This window comes from Ailuropoda melanoleuca, chromosome 4 (assembly GCF_002007445.2).
Source record: "Ailuropoda melanoleuca isolate Jingjing chromosome 4, ASM200744v2, whole genome shotgun sequence".
NCBI lineage: Eukaryota > Metazoa > Chordata > Mammalia > Carnivora > Ursidae > Ailuropoda > Ailuropoda melanoleuca.
Window position 1 is genome coordinate 105297863 of NC_048221.1, and position 16359 is coordinate 105314221.

Genomic DNA, 16359 nt, shown 5'->3' on the forward strand with positions numbered 1-16359 from the left:
AGTAGGGTGGAGTCACTTATCAGATAAGTGGGACCAGACATCTTTAATAGTCCCTTCCAGCTCTAATGTTACGTGAGTCTAGTTGTTATGCTCCAACCAGGACGGTTCTTAAAATAGTCAAGGCAAAGCAAGAGATGAGATTTCAAGTGCTGATTCTGTGGTGCTGAATGACTTTAGGGCAGGCATTTAATCTTCACTTCCCTTACGTACACAAGTGATTTCAAAACTCTTGGCAAAAACAGTGCTGTAAAAATAGTTTATTGCTTAAAAAGAATACTGTTTTTGAAAAGTACCTCCTTCCAAGATTTTCAAATAATTTGCACACTTCATTCATTCACACAGCAGAAACATTGGAAATGAGAAAACAGAATATATGGCTTGTTATACATTTAACACAACTTAACCAGTGCAACCAACTTCTCATCGTGGAGGCTCTGAAAAGGCAAAGGAGCCATATACTCAGGTTTTTACTTCTGGTGTCACTCTTAACTACTGGAGAAATTTGGGGTGGGTGCCTGTGGCTTCTTGACCATCTGAGTCCTCAGGGATAGGATAGGAATTCAATAAGGGAGCTGAAAATGTTTCAAATAACTGTTAACATTCCATGCTGATTCTCCCAAAGGGCTCGAAGGTAGGAAAATAACCTATCCTAATTCCTCTCTCTATATGCAAAGGTCTCACTTATGCTTGTGAACCAGATGGGAATCCACTACCCCACTATCCATGCATCCTGGCAAATACACAGCAGGTTGGATACTCACTACCTCAGAGGGTTTCTTCCAGCCCCATGGGCTAATCTCTTGTTGGCAGTGCCCCTCAGAGCGGACCATGGAGGTGAAATGCCCCTTTCAGAGGCTCATCCACAGGGAGAAGCATTTGTTACTGCCCACGTTGGTCGTACTGACTGGCCAAGTGCCACAGACTCCTACTCTCGGTACAAAAAGCTTTACATTCTTTTTTTTCCTTCTTGCATTACATTCTTCAAAGATTTCTAGGCTTGTTGACTGGCTAGAACTCAAACTTCAGTGTTTACTCTTACACAGCCCAAAGCCCCTAAACCCCCCGATTCCTTCTATTTATAGTATCACCTATGGGGGCCCAGGAAACAGAAAGCCTTAAGACCCAAGGCCTCCCCTCAGTAAAGGAAGAACATTCATGGGCACGAGATAGGTCTATGAGACTACCAGACTCTTTTTTTTTAAACAGCCACGAATGTATCTAGTCACATGAGTGTTCTTCTGGAGCAGCCTGCCTTCATGAAAGCTCCAGTCAGTCCGACACTGTTGCCACTGCACCGAACAGCACGGGGCAGTCCTCTGTGACATCTCTAGAGCTTGTGGGAAATGCTCTGTAACATGTTCCTTAATGGCAAAGCACTGATTTTTGAAGACAGCTGGAAGATGTCTGGAGGCAAGTCTGGTGAATAAACTGGATAGTAGCCGTACCATCTTGGACCCCAGATGAGGGGTGGCAATAAGCAATGAGCCTGAGCTATCAGGCTGTCAACTGGCTGAGGGCCATCACCAGAGAAGCCTGCAGGCACGTCCGGAGCAGTGGCAGCGTCACCACCAACAGGCCTCCCCTACAGGATAACTTCTCATTTAAGTACCAGGCTTCCTGCTTTCTATAGTCCTACTGCTTAAATTAGCGAAGAATTAGGATGCTTTCTTGGGTGGAAAATATTTTATATGCACTTGAGAAGCAAAATGCCTCAAGAACAAAGTTCACAAACAAGGAGTTCCCATAGTCTCTTACCTGAGAGTGTGAGGATTACATGACAGACATAAAAGGTCACATTAGGCACACACTTCCCTTCTCACAAACAGGAATGGAGGCTAAAATTTCAGGGGCCATGCCCCCAACCTCCTCTTCTGGTCTTGTTTCTAAGTTCTGTAATAAATCCACGAAACAGGCCGTCCAGTTGTGAGAAGACAGACCCAAAAAGTATTAGACTAGGAAGCCTAAGAGTTCCAGTGAAATCCTATGTCCAAGTCAGAAGATCAGCTGAAGAGCTGGAAGACTAAAATCCCCAGTCCTCTGAGCTGCAGGAAGATTGGGGAGAGAGTATGGCCCAGCCTCCTTGACCCAGAGACTCTGGACGGTAGTTAACATTGTGAGTCAAAAGGCACGTCTAGCCTGGCTAAATAAGTGGAGGGTAGACTTTCTCCTCTGAAAGTAGAAACAAGCCCAGGACTGTCAAGTTTAAGGCATTTAACCTTGGGCCAGCTCAGTGGGTCAGGAACACTCTGGTCCCTGGCTCCCTTCACAACCAGGCCCATCTAACTTATCTACCTCATTCACTTTCCCAGAATTCCTCTGGCACTGAAAGCTGTGGCTTACTGGATTCTAATGATGTAGTTTAAGTAGCTGCCTTGCCCCATTTCCGAGGTGGTAGGTTTTCAGGGGTGTAGGGCACAAACCAACAGTGCCCTCAGGTGTCCTTTAAAAGAAAAGCCGCTGAGAGGGAGCAGCCAGACTGATCTTGAGACCCTGATGCAGAGAAACCCCTGGAGCACGGGGACTTTGGTTTCAAGAGGTCTTAGTGTTCATGGGCATACTTAAACCGCATACTTCAAGTCACTGAGGTTAGGTCAATTGATGGAAATCTGAAGTGGCTTGGAACTGCAGTGCATAGGATGTCCTGTGGACTTCTCAGACCTTAGCCTAACCCTGCTTTAGGGAAAATGGTCACTGAGGTGAAAATAGTGATATTCCTAGGATCTTTATTCTAAGGATCTCAGTTTATATACTCCTGGGAGATAGGAAAGGAGAAGGAATGGGGCAGGGGCAGGGCAGATGAGAGAGGCTCATTTCACGGCCCATCATTCAGGCCTTTTTTTTTTTTTTTTTTTTGCAACTAGGGCTCCAAATAGGCAATTATTGCTCATGTTGAATTTCCCTTTGTACATACATTCAAGACTGTTAAATCACATCTGGAAAGTCAGTTTCAAGCTTGTTTTGATAATTCCCCTTTAGCCTGAGCAGAGGATGGTCTGTTCACAGCTAGGGATGAGGTTGAAAACTGGAATCCTGTAGCCCTAACCAAGGCAGGTTTTGCTGCAAGAAATCCTTGCAGTTGAGTTCTGGCATCATCTTCCTAGGTCTCTATCTAGACAGTGCAAAGCAGAGTGGTGTGAGAGAAACCTGCAAAAGCCATGGAAGGGGAGGGAGACATGCTTGCAAGTCAGTCTCAAAAATGAAGATCTCCCACTTCATTGGTATTGGAATTACTGGGAGAGCTTGTCAGAAAGGTAGACCCCTCAGAACTCCCCACCTCCACAGTCCTGAGCAGTTGGGAGGTGCACAGTCACGTTGGGAGGTGGGGTGGAACTGATGGATTCTGAGACAAAGATGAAGGAATGGAAAGAACAAAGAAATGGCTGAAAAAAAGGTCTAGGAAAACATGGATGGAAGTGAGAGGCAAGAAACAAAGGAATTGTAAAACAACAACCACGGTTCATTGAGCTGGGTGGAGCAGCAGCGGTTAAGGTGTCCCACAGCACATGACCTCAGTAAGAAAGCAGCATGTTGGCATAAGGTTTCATAAACCTCAGCTTTTCCTGGGATCTCTGCTTCTAGAACACCAAGTTAGCCAAACAAAATTCTCAAATTCCAAAATACTAAGCTGGTCAAATGGGCCAACATACAAGAAAGATGGCCTGCAAAGCAGGCTTGTCCCTGCAATATTGTTCCTATGGCTGTTGAGCTCGGGGGGCGTGGGGGTGGGTGGGTGTGTGCGTGCGTGTGTGTGTGTGTGTCTATCTCAAGATCAGCTCAGACTGGTCCTGGCACCCCCAAAGTAGGAGTGAGCTCCCTGGGCAGTGAATCCAGCCCTGGTGAGGATGCCTTCAGCCTGGTCAGTGTCGGCTCTGGCGCTTTGCAATCTCCTCCTGGACGCGCAACTTGAGGGCCTCTCGCATGGGTGGGTCCAGAGGCGTGTGTGCCGACACCTCCTCACTCACCCTTCCTGGATCATCGTCCTACGTGGAGGAAGAGTCAAGAAGCTCAGGGCCTGGCCTCTTCTGGAAAGGCGACCTGCCCTGTCCCTAGACAACACTCTCGCAGAACTCCATTTGACTCACGGCTTCTTGCCAGTGCCTGTCATTTCCCAGGTGTCCCCTGTAATAGTGATTTTCAGCTGGGGGCCACATGCCCTCCCAGGTGCCTGCTGAGAATCACTGCGTGACAGGCGTGAGTTGTGCTCAAAAGCATTGCCCTGCAGTCTATGCTCCTATGTGGAGCCAACACTTCCCACTGGCCCTGAGGAAAACAGTGGCTCAGGCTCTGGCAGTGATTTCTAGCATGGCCAAGGACCTTCAGGCTGCAGCTGTTTCCACGAGGCATACCTGATACACGATAACTGAGGTGACCTCTCCGCTGTCTGCCTCATATTCTAAACAGAAGAGCTGATGGCCAGAAGGTTCTGGCTCAGAGCCGCCACTACTGCTGCTTTCACCGGACTCCTCACAGTCTGGGTTGCTTGGGTGGGTAGAGCCATCTGGAAGGATGAATCAGAGTGAGAGGGAAGAGGGGAAGGCTGCTGGAGTCCCTGCCCACATGGATGACATACGAAAACATACCGTAAAGAAAGCCCGATCTTCTTACGGACTCTGTGCTTGTGTGTTATGTGTTATATGTGCAGCCAATCAGTAGTTTCATTTACCTTTGTATGCCTGATCTGGGGCCAGCACGATCCTATCACGTAGTAGATACGCAATGCACCTTCATCTAGTGAATAAGTTTGGAAGGTAGTGGAGAGTTGGCCAGAGTCCTACCTGGGTTCAAATCCAGACTCAGCCATTTATTAGCTATGAGACCTTGGGCAAGTTAATCTCTCTGTTCCTGTTTCCCGTGAAACAGAAGTGACAAGTTTCCCTCGGATCAGATCCAGTGAAAATTAAATGAATTAACGTACCCAAGATTTAAAAACGCTTTCAAGTAACACTAAACAAATTTAGTGCCATGTTAGCTATTGTGATCTTTAGGTCCCTGGGAAGCTGGAGAAAAGGCCATCTTAAATACTGAGTTTGAGTGTCATTCCACACCTATGTACTGGTCAACTATACCTGTGCCAAGCTCTCTGACAGGTAGTGAGAACCCTAAAGCACAGCATGGTGGGCAAATCAGCAAACAACTACTTGCTGGCTCCCAAGTATTTCCTGTTAATAGTGCTGCTTAACTGGGGGCCTTGAGCCTTCTCTGTTGTCGGAGAATCAGTGAGCGAAATGGGGAGCGTCGAGGTAGGGGGGTTCCGGGAAGGGATGACAAGAAGTGAGCCTTGGGGGTTAAGAAGTGGCTTTATCCACTTAGAGAAAAGACTGCGTAGAGACAGAGGGCTGGGGACCAAAAGAGCGCGCGGGCTAGAGGAGGCAGGCGGGGTAGGCGGCCTCACCTCGGTGTCTCGGCAGGTACACCTGCAGGTCGGGCTTGCGGGGCCGCGTCGGCGCGGGCGTGTGCCGCCTCCTAGCCTTCTCCTTGGCCGCCTGCTTCACCTTCTTGTCATAGTCGTCCCTGCGGGGAGCCGAGCGGGAGTCAGGGACCGCGGGGCCGAGCTAGGCTGGGGGCGGCGGCAGCGGGGCGGGGCGGTACCGGGCGAGCTGGTTCCGTCGGATGTGGTGCACAAAGCCGTGGCTCATGTCCAGCCGCCCGCCAGGCTTGCAGCAGAGCCCCGGCTCGGGATCCGGAGCCGCTTCCATCTGGAGCCTGGTGCTCAGAGCCGCAGCCAACTCAACGGCCCCAACGGCCGCCCTCCCACCGGGAGAGTTCCGCGCCGCCCCTCGCCCGACTTCCGGCCCCGCGCCTGACGTCCCGCCCCGAAAGAGCCTGCCTGGCCAAGCGTCGCGGCGCGCGGAGTTCCCCAGCGCGGGTGCTGGGATGGGGCATGCGCGGCTTCCTCTCGCCGTCGGGGCTTTTCTTTGTGACATTAGCAATAGGAAACAGGATTTAGGCTTGCTGCTGATACATCAGAAAATTCAGAAAAACACAAAGCACCCATTACACTACTCAGCGATCGGTGTGGAGTCTTCCTTTCCTTTTTGTGGTGATAAAATGTTGTGAAACTTTCATCACCAGTTGCAGTGACCTTGGCTGACTTGAACCCCGCGGAGCCTCAGTTTCCTCATTTGTAAACGAGGACATTGAGAGCGCATCTACTTCGAAAGAGATTGTGAGGAGGCGAGTGCTCGCGCAGGGCTCACAGTGGCACCCTGGCCGCACAGTCCCGCGAAGGCTGCCGGTGGCGGGGCGCCCCTTCCCGCCTGCCTAGCGCCCGAGCCCACACGACCCATATCTTAACTGTCCCCGCGGGAGGACCCAGCGCTTTTCAGGATCTGAGTGTAAAGTTCTGGAGTCTTCTTTAAAAAATGACAGAATTAGAAATTTGTGATTAGTGCAGCGACATACTGGTACATCCATACGATAGAATACCTCTAAGCAATCGAAAGGAACAAGTTGTTGATACACGCAACCACGTGGATGAATCTCAAAATAAATTCTACGCAAAGGGACCAGGCAAAAAAGTGGACACACCGTGGTCTTCCGTTTATATAAAACTGCTCTGTAGTGACAGAAAGCAGATGTTTGGGGAAGAACAATTTTGAGGCTGATGGGTAGGTTCCTTATCTTGATCGTGGTGACGGTTTCAGAGTGTATACACCCATCCATCAGTATTAGGGGAATTGCACACTTTAAACATGCATGTGATTACATGTCAATTCCGTCTCGGTAAAACTATACAAACTAGTTCAGGGCCGTGGAGCGGGTCGTGAAGGTCACAGGACCTGAAGTTTGACTTTTACTAGCGTCAAAGTTGTTGCTCTTTGCCTGACGTTTGTATCTTCCTGTGATGCCGAGTGCAATCCCCTAAATGCTGAATTAGAGTAGCCACGTTGCTGCATGAGCGGGATGTTTTGGGGATGTCGCCTAGTTCTCTGGTGCGCAGCGACTTTGGAGACGACCTCCCCATTCTGGTTCCCGGGCACAAAGCATCTCGAAGAAATCCGGGGCCCAATAGCAACCTTTTCTAATCCAGAAAATTATGGGTAAGGTGGCAGTAGGCCCGCAGGCTTTTCTCAGGTGCTCACGCCGCCGCTAAGAGGCCGCAAGAGGCGCAGTACTACACAGAAGTTTCTCGCGGCATAAAGTGTCCTCGATGGCGACTCGTAGAGTGCCTAGGGCGCCATAACAGCGCCGCTCCTGATTGGCTACTTGCCGCGCAATCTGGCGTGCCTGGAGCCTGCGCAGAGCGACTCGGCCGGTAGTGGCGATGTCCGGCCGGTCCAAGCGTGAATCTCGTGGTTCTACCCGCGGGAAGCGCGAGTCCGAGTCGCGGGGCAGCTCGGGTCGCGTCAAGCGGGAGCGAGATCGGGAGCGGGAGGCCGAGGTGCCGAGCTCCCGGGGCAGCCCAGTGCGTGTGAAGCGGGAGGTCGAGCCGGTGAGCGCGCGGGAGGCCCCGACGCCCGTGGTCCCGGCTGTGCGGGTAAAGCGGGAGCGCGACGCCGACGAGGACTCTGAGCCTGAGCGGGAGGTGCGAGGTGCGCGGGGCTGGGTTGGGCTGGGCTGGGCTGGGCCGGACCAGGCCAGGCGCGGACTCCATTCTCGCGTTCTTCTTTCTCTCTTTCCAGCTTCCCTGGGAGTGGGGGTGGGCGTGGGGTTGGGGGATTCCCACTCCTAGTGTCCTGGACCAGACTCGACTGCATTGTAGTGAGGACAGTACTAGTTCTCTAAGACTTTATAATTTTGTTTTCTGGTCCAGGTTATCTGTGTATGATTATACTTTAATATTAAATCTTAAACTTCTTGCTTAGGGTCCTCTGACATATTTTGGTATTACACACAGAGTCCAGAATAGCACCTTGATCATAGAAAGTGCTTGATAAATATTCTTTGAATAATTAGTAATTTCAGGGTATTCTTTGATTTTTCTTAAGTACCTTGTCAGCTTCAGGTCTCCCCTTCTTTGGAAGAGAAGTTGTTTCTTAGATCTCTTGCATAATTGTGATAAGGAGATTGTTTTCTCTGGGACACACTAGGATCCCACTTGTTTTTCTGGCTTGTCTCCCCCCCCCTTTCATTTTTATGAAGAAATAGATCACAGGTACTAAGATGGACTGAATATAATGCACAAGTATAATTTAAAGTAGAGTGAAAATATACATCCTTAAATTCACCACTTGTCAAGAACTGTGAAGAGTTTGAGGTTTTATTTGCAAGCTGCCTAGTTAGCCTGCCACAGTTTTCTAGATGCTGATGAAGACGGGGTAAGTTCCTGTAGTGTCATTTTCCACAGTGCAATTTAAAGAGAACTTATACTTACAGTGGGTGGCCTTCCAGGAGAGGAACTCTGGGCTTACAGAATGTGAATTTTTTATATCGGTCTGTGAGCTTGACCCCCTTTGCTCTGTAGGGAGACCCTCCCAACGTCTTCTAATGCCGTTTTCTATACAAATATCCTTGACAAGGTAGTCTGGAGGCAGACAGTGCCTCTGGTCACAATATGGGCAGAAACATGAGAGACCCATGGAGACTTGTTTCCTAATGCTATTCAGCGTTAGAAGTGGCACATAACCAGTACCTTAGAAGCTTCCATAGGCTCCTACCCAGTTGTATCTGCCTTCCTTCCTTGCTTAGGAATTCACTGTTCTGAATTTTTTTTCTAATCATGTCTATTTTTATTTTTAGTTTTACCTCATATATGTATCCCTAAGTAGTACTGTGTTTTACTTTGTGTTTGATATAAATGGAATACTATATGTGGTCTTCTGGTTTGTCTTTTTTTTTGCTAGCCATATTTTTGAGGTTCATCCAAATAGATGTTTATGGCTATATAGTGTTCTATTGATGATATACCAAAATATGTTTATCCACTTTATTTGTGGTGGATATTTGGTTTGTTTCCAGTTTGGGCCCTATTTTAAATATCGCTGCGATAAATATTTTTAGTAAAAAGCACTCCCAGTGTACATGCGCAGAAGTTTCTCTCCAGTTTATAAGTGGAGATTGCTGGGTCAAACGTCTGCGTATTTTCAGCGTTGATCTTGCTGTACTATTTTCCAGGAGGTAGTAACAGTTTACACTCCCACCAGCAGTACATGAGCACTTCCATTGCACTCTGTATTTGCTAACACTTGGAATTTTCCGGTTTTATTTTTTCCTGTCCTGTAGGTGTGAAGTGGTGTATCGTTGTGCAAGGAGACTGGCAGTTTCTTGATTGTTGATAAGGGTTATATTCCTCGTTTTCTGTTGGATTATTTGTCTTTTTCTTATTTCTTCACCAGATTTCTTTATGTAATCTGCAAATGAATCGTTTGTTGGTTATATGTGTTTCAAATATATTCTCCCAATTTGGTGCTTTTTCTATTAGTGGGCTTTTTGGTGTATTGCTGGGCCACCTGTGTAAGAGCTCATCCTGTTGGGTTTTTCTCATTTTTTTGGTTGTACTGGTAGTTAACCTTGAGTATGGGCTTCCCATTTTCACAGCCTGTGATGATTTCCTTTCAGCAAAGAATGGCCGCGTGGATTCTGAGGACCGGAGGAGCCGCCATTGCCCGTACCTGGATACCATTAACAGGTCAGTAGAATAGGAATGCTGAGGGCAGCAAAAAACAATGGAATCTATGCAGAAAATTCTTTTTTTTTTTTTTTTAAGATTTTATTTATTTGACAGCGAGAGACATAGCGAGAGAGGGAACATAAGCAGGGGGAGTGGGAGAGGGAGAAGCAGGCTTCCCACTGAGCAGGGAGCCCAATGCGGGGCTCGATCCCAGGATCCTGGGATCATGACCTAAGTTGAAGGCAGACGCTTAACGACTGAGCCACCCAGGTGCCCCAGAAAATTCTTTGTACATCGAACAACACACTCAACGAACTTCATCCCTTTTAAAGCTTTCTGCCCAGGAAATTGTGCTTCTTGCCGTATTTATTAATCTTTGCCTTTTTTTTTTTTTAAAGATTTTATTTATTTATTTGATGGAGAGAGAGACAGCCAGCGAGAGAGGGAACACAGGCAGGGGGAGTGAGAGGAAGAAGCAGGCTCCCAGCGGAGGAGCCTGATGTGGGGCTCGATCCCAGAACGCCGGGATCACGCCCTGAGTCTAAGGCAGACACTTAACAACTGAGCCACCAGGCGCCCCAGCCTTTTAATATAAAGTGTGAGAGGCCATTTTTTTTTTTTAGGGTGGGCACATGCATAAAGAGCTTTTAGTTTATTTTGAATTTGTTTGATGGAATAACAGGGTACATGTGTTCTTAAAATGACAGTAGCAAATTTAAATATCTTTTGAACACTCACTGTGTGCTAGGTACTACTTTAGGTGGCTGGAATTCAACAGAGAAAAGAATAACATAAAAATATATCCTAAAGCAGAGGTAGTTACCTTGTCCTTGTTTTTTCTAATCCCAGATGGCATCTTAGGATGCTTTTCAGCTTATGCCCTAAGGTAATACTGTCTAATATATGGATTAGATACAGACCTTCTCTCAGTAATGGAATTACTCTTTACAAGGGCTATCTAGTGTGACAGGTGCAAGACATTTATGGCTAGAGAGGACTTGAAACATGGCTTGAGGAACCCAGTTTCAAATTTTAATTATTTTAAATTTAGGGACGCCTGTGTGGTTCAGTTGTTGAGCATCTGCCTTTGGCTCAGGTCATGATCCCAGAGTCCTGGGATCAAGCCCCATGTTGGGCTCCCTGCTCAGCGGGAAGCCTGCTTCTTCCACGCTCCCTGCTTGTGTTCCCTCTCTCGTTGTCTCTCTCTCTCTCTCTCAAATAAATAAATATTTTAAAAAATAATTATTTTGAATTTAAATGTCAGTATTCACTTACAGTTATTGCCTCCTTTAATGGACATTGTAGCTTTACTGGGACCATTACCAATTAATTAGAGTTAATATTTGATGAGAAATCTCTTTGTCACTTGTGGATTCAATGAAAGTAAAGTTTTTTGTCCCTTAACCTGCCTGCTATTCATATAACATTACTTTGCAGTTGAATAAGTAGATCTGTTTGTAGGTATTCTCCTAATATTCAGGCTTTGCATTTATTTTTATGGACAAAAATAGATTTTCTCTTATAAAAGGGCTTGTTCACTCTTCTGATGTCCTTCCACTACCTTTTTTTTTTTTTTTCTCGAGAGGGGGTGGGCAGAGGGAGAGGGAGAGAGAATCTTCAGTAGGCTGCATGCTTAGCACAGAGCCTGACGTGGGGTTAGGTCTCACAACCCTGAGATCAGGACCTGAGCTGAAGTCAAGAGTTGGACACTTCCGACTGAGCTGACCAGGTGCACTCATCCCCAGTCTTTTAATTTAGAATGCCATTGGGGCCCTGTTGCATTAGTCCTACTTTAGCTTTTCCTCTACGGAAAGCAACTGGAATGGAAGATTCTCTACTGGTTGTAAATTTTAAAAAGAAAGAGGGTCATTGCCTTATGTGTCTGCTAGAGATGCCTTGACACTGCTTTGGGGCTTGGTGGGTAGGGGTGCTATATTAAATGTCGAGGGGAGGAATAGTTAATGTTCCCCACAGTTTATACATATATATATGGTCATTGAACCACCTCTGAAGGATGCTGTGTGACGTTGTGGGATGTGGAGCTCGTGCTGCTTCACTTGGGTGCTTTCCTAGGCATCTCTCCCTATTGTTTTTTCTTTCGTTTGGTTCTTTTAGGAGTGTGCTGGACTTTGACTTTGAGAAGCTGTGTTCCATCTCCCTCTCACATATTAATGCATATGCCTGTCTTGTGTGTGGCAAGTACTTTCAGGGTAAGTAAATGTTGTATATTATAAACTTGCTAAGTTTTCGGTGCCAGCTACAGGTCTGCTCCAGTGAGGTTCTCCCCCCACCCCCCGCTTTAAAGAAAGTAAGCTGCTGTCAGGAGTTGCATCTGAGAAGCCCTATCTTTGTTCCCAGGAAATAGGGATACTCTTAGGAAATCAGTAGGAGATTCTCCGATCAAACCTGTATACATATGACGGGGAGAAAGAACTATTTGGGGCTATGCAGGAGACTTCAAAGGCTATGGGTTTTTGAATCTCTGATGTTTTCTGTATTCATGTCTTTTTTTTTGAAAATCCTTTTGCTCTGAGGGCTTTTACATTTTGTTCTTTCCTGGAAATTTATTAATTCATACAGACCAAGCAAATACTATATACACAGATTACTGGAGGATTCAAAAGAAATGTAAACTACATTCCTTGCACTTATAGAGCTCATAAATAGTTAAGGTTAACACATAAATCAGTCAGCAAACTCATAAGATCATTAAGATTACTGCTGGACTGCGTGGCACTGAGAATGAATAAAAAGACTTTGGGAATTGAAATGTGCAAAGATCAATGTTAACTGGATTGTTTGTGTTTAATTCATGGAGGAGGTCAAGGTGGGACTTGAACTGGCAGGACATAGAGGGTTCAAATGGGTTAAGAGAGAGATTCTAGAAAGGAGTGGCAATGTGAACAAAGGTATGTAGGTTCAGGATTGTCCTGAATGTGGGTGTTTGGAAATTCAGGACTGAACGGTGGTGGACTGTCATAGGATATTCATATGTGTATTTCTGCATATCTGTGCATATGTTATACATGATGCATAGATAGTCTTAATTCTGAATAACATGGAACTAACTCATACACCTGCATGCACACACACACACTTCATATTTATGTGTATGAAATTAGTTTTTCTAACCAGTGTCTTATGCCGTCCAGGGGATAAAATAACGTGCTATTCTTCCTTGCTGATTTTTGTGATGAGAAGAGTTCATGTAAGAGATTCATTGCACAGATGGCATAGTACTTTGTTTTTGCAGATATTAACATGTTCCAGTACAAAATTATGAAAGGAAAAGCAAATCTGATTTGTGCCTCTCTGGCATCTGCCCTGCTCTTATAGCCTTTCATCCTTCTCTACAGGTCGTGGTTTGAAGTCTCATGCCTACATTCACAGCGTCCAGTTTAGCCACCATGTCTTCCTCAACCTCCACACCCTCAAGTTCTACTGCCTTCCAGACAACTACGAGATCATCGATTCCTCGCTGGAGGATATCACAGTATGTGTCTTAGAGGGTTGGTTTGTAACTAGTTCTCTTGGGAGCTATCCCAGCGCTCCTGGGGATCTGCCTCACACGAGGTTAGGGAAGAATTTCAGTCCTTTAGGCTTGAAGAGGCTTCTTTTCCTTTGGGAGGAACCAGGGAGATGTAAGACGGTCAGGATTCATAATTGTGGTCTATGGTCTGCAGCCTAGATGTTATTTCTGCTTTTAATGTTGAGAATTAGAGGACTAAAGAAATATGGCTACTTTCTAATTGGGGTAAAAGCATTTTTGTGAACTATATTCCCTTTCACACTTTGGAGTAGGGATATGAATTGGGCCTGGTGTAGGACAGTGGATACCAAGTTGCATACCAGCTCCTGGCCTCTTGATACGATGCAGCCAGAATGGCCAGTGCATCCCATCTGTAGTCTCTGGTGTGCGATCTGTGCCAAGAGTCACTGTACTTAAGTGGAGAGCATGAAAAGTCTTGGGTTTGATTAATGTTGGAACTGCTGATTATTATTTCCCTTTTCAGCAAATGTCTATACATGCTGAATGGTCTGTTCGTTTTTAAGGAAAGCTTGGTGTTCAGAGTGTTTGAAACATTGTTTATGTTGGTTTTATAGACCTGTTAATAGTTGAGGTTAAAGTAGTTATAGTATTTGGAGAGAGAGACAGTGAAATAAATGCAAGGTTTCAAAATGAGTTAATAGAGACCTCTGTTCAGCCCTTTATGTGATGACCCTCGTAGCTCTAGGACTGGAGTGGGGAAGGTGCTGTTCCTGCCCCTCCAGCCACAGAGAATTCATGAGATCGCAGGTTTGCGGAAGTGGGGAGATGTTCCTGCTCCTGCACTGGGTCCGTGCTGGCTCCGTGTGAGGTCCCACCTGAGACTCAGACTCCTGCTGCCTGCAGAGACTTGAGTATTTTCCAGTTTCTGACAGTCATTTATCATGGAGTTGGCTGGACCTGAGGTCTGAGGAAGCACCTGGGATTCAGTGATTTTGGGTTAAACACAGAGATCCCCTTCTAGATTAGTAATGTGGAAAGGGCCTGTTCTATGTTACTTCAGCCTTTATACCTATTGTTGGGAGCTCTTTAGGTATGTGGTGAGACGTTCATGACCAAAGTGTTTTTTGTTTTTGTCAGAAATTGCTATTTCAGATATATCACATATATCTCGTGAACACTGTAGGGCTGCCTACAGTGGTGAGCATGAAAACTTGGAATTTTCTTTTGCTTTGCAGTATGTGTTGAAACCCACTTTCACAAAGCAGCAGATTGCAAACTTGGACAAGCAAGCCAAATTGTCCCGGGCATATGATGGTACCACTTACCTGCCAGGCATCGTGGGCCTGAATAACATAAAGGCCAACGACTATGCCAATGCTGTCCTTCAGGTAGGACCAGGATGGGGACAATGGGAGTGGAGGTGACCTGGGAACACTATGAAGCTGAGCCGAGAAATGACTCTCTTCTGATATACTCAGTGGTTCTTGGAGACACCAGGTCTTGCTGAAAACTGTACTTGACTCTTTTTTATTCTTTTTAAAGGTTTTACTTATTTATTAGAGAGAGAGCACAAGTGGGGCAGGGGGCAGAGGGAGAGGGAGAAGCAGACTCCCCGTTGAGCAGGGAGCCTGACGTGGGGCTTGATTCTAGGACCCTGAGATCCTGACCTGAGCTGAAGGCAGATGCTTCACCAGCTGAGCCATGCAGGCACCCCTGTACTTGACTGTTCTGCACCAAATAACATTCTGATGTCTGCTCAAAGGGCTGCTGCCAAATGGTGAGGCCTTTTCTAGCCTCTGGGCTCACGGGCCTCTGGAGTTTTCAGGGAATGAAAGATAGAATGTGTGTGTGCCCTGGGAGTATCAAATAAGAAACACATGTGTGAGATGATGCATTTTTTTTTTTTAATAGTCCAGATGTGCCTTGTGCTGTTTGTCTTATGTCTTGATCCTGTTCTTGTGCTTAAGCCCCAAAGTGGGGAATGCAGAAAGCCAGAGTTGTCCTATTTGCAATTAAATTTTGGTTTTTTAAAAAGTTATATGAGTAATATATACACATTGTAGAAAAACTAGAAAATGTTGGTAAACACAATTAAGAAAATTAATAATCTTGCTTGATTGACCAAAAATTAATTTAAAAAATTTATAAGCATAAACACTTATGGGGTGGGTGGAAGATGTAGAATGTATAAAGTGAAGGCTTTCTTCTTTCCTTTATCTAATGCTCTGTCCTGGGCTGGCTCAGAAGCCTATTATGAAAGGGGTGCTGGGTCGCTTGATCGGTTGAGTGTCCAACTCTTGATTTTGGCTCATGTCCTGATCTTAAGGTTGTGAGATTGAGCCCCGCCTCAGGCTCTCTGCTTAATGTGGAGTCTGCTTGGGATTCTCTCTCTCCCTCTGTCCCTCCCACTCTCACGTGCTCTTGCGCTCTCTCTTTCTCTCTCTAAAATAAATAAAATCTTAAAAAAAGGTATATTATAAAATCAGTACAGACATACTTCATTTTATTGCGCTGTGCTTTATTGTACCTCCCAGATACTACACTTTTTACAAATTGAAGGTTTGTGGCAACCCTGTGTCGAGGAAGTCTTTCAACACCAATTTCCGATCACTTCATGATTGTCATGTTTTGATAATTCTCTCAATTTATTATTATATTTGAACTGCTGCAGTCTCATAAAATGTTAGCGAATGTGGAGTTGCTCTTTATGGATGAGCCAAGAAAGTGGTTTCTTGAGATGGAATCTACTGATGAAGATGCTATGAGGGTCCAGGGCGCCTGGGTTACTCAGTTGGTTAAGCATCTGCCATCGGCTCAGGTCATGATCCTGGGGTCCTGGAATTGAGCCCCTCTCTGCTCGGCGGGGAGCCTGCTTCTCCCTCTCCCTCTGCCTGCCACTCTCCCTGCTTGTGCTCTCTTTGTCTGTCTGTCAGATAAATAAAATCTTAAAAAAAAAAAAAAAAGATGCTGTGAAGAATTGTAGAAATGACAACAAAGGATTTGGTATATTACATAAACTTAGTTGATAAATCAGTAGGAGGATTGTAGAGGATTGACTCCAATGTAGAAAGTTGTGCTATGGGTAAAATGCTATCAAACAGCATCACAGGGGTGCCTGGGTGACACAGCGGTTAAGCGTCTGCCTTCGGCTCAGGGCATGATCCTGGCGTTATGGGATCGAGCCCCACATCGGGCTCTTCCGCTATGAGCCTGCTTCTTCCTCTCCCACTCCCCCTGCTTGTGTTCCCTCTCTCTCTCTCTCTCTCTCTCTCTCTCTCTCTCTCTCTCTCTCTCGCTGGCTGTCTCTATCTCTGTCAAA

General features: G+C 46.1%; 2 protein-coding genes across 4 annotated transcripts in view; one reads left to right on the forward strand and one right to left on the reverse strand.

Annotated features, from left to right (window-relative positions):
* Window positions 1-242: 242 nt before the first annotated feature.
* C4H2orf68 (chromosome 4 C2orf68 homolog) lies at window positions 243-5814 on the reverse strand. Its single transcript, XM_002922858.4, has 4 exons — window positions 5590-5814; window positions 5393-5511; window positions 4347-4498; window positions 243-3980 (listed from the first exon to the last, which is right to left on the reverse strand). Exons 1-4 carry the CDS (start codon window positions 5694-5696, stop codon window positions 3858-3860), a joined length of 501 nt encoding a protein of 166 aa, XP_002922904.1. The 5' UTR covers window positions 5697-5814; the 3' UTR covers window positions 243-3857.
* A 1402-nt stretch (window positions 5815-7216) lies between these two features.
* Window positions 7217-16359, forward strand: part of USP39 (ubiquitin specific peptidase 39) — a 29095-nt gene continuing 19952 nt past the window's right edge. Inside the window, exons 1-5 of one of the 3 annotated variants that reach the window (XM_034659470.1) lie at window positions 7217-7532; window positions 9499-9568; window positions 11666-11760; window positions 12907-13043; window positions 14276-14428. In XM_034659470.1, the coding sequence (XP_034515361.1) occupies window positions 7265-7532; window positions 9499-9568; window positions 11666-11760; window positions 12907-13043; window positions 14276-14428 (723 nt within the window). In that variant the 5' untranslated portion in view covers window positions 7217-7264. The remainder of the gene's footprint in view (window positions 7533-9498; window positions 9569-11665; window positions 11761-12906; window positions 13044-14275; window positions 14429-16359) is intronic. The other 2 variants (XM_002922859.4, XM_019803379.2) reach the window with 2 other exon arrangements.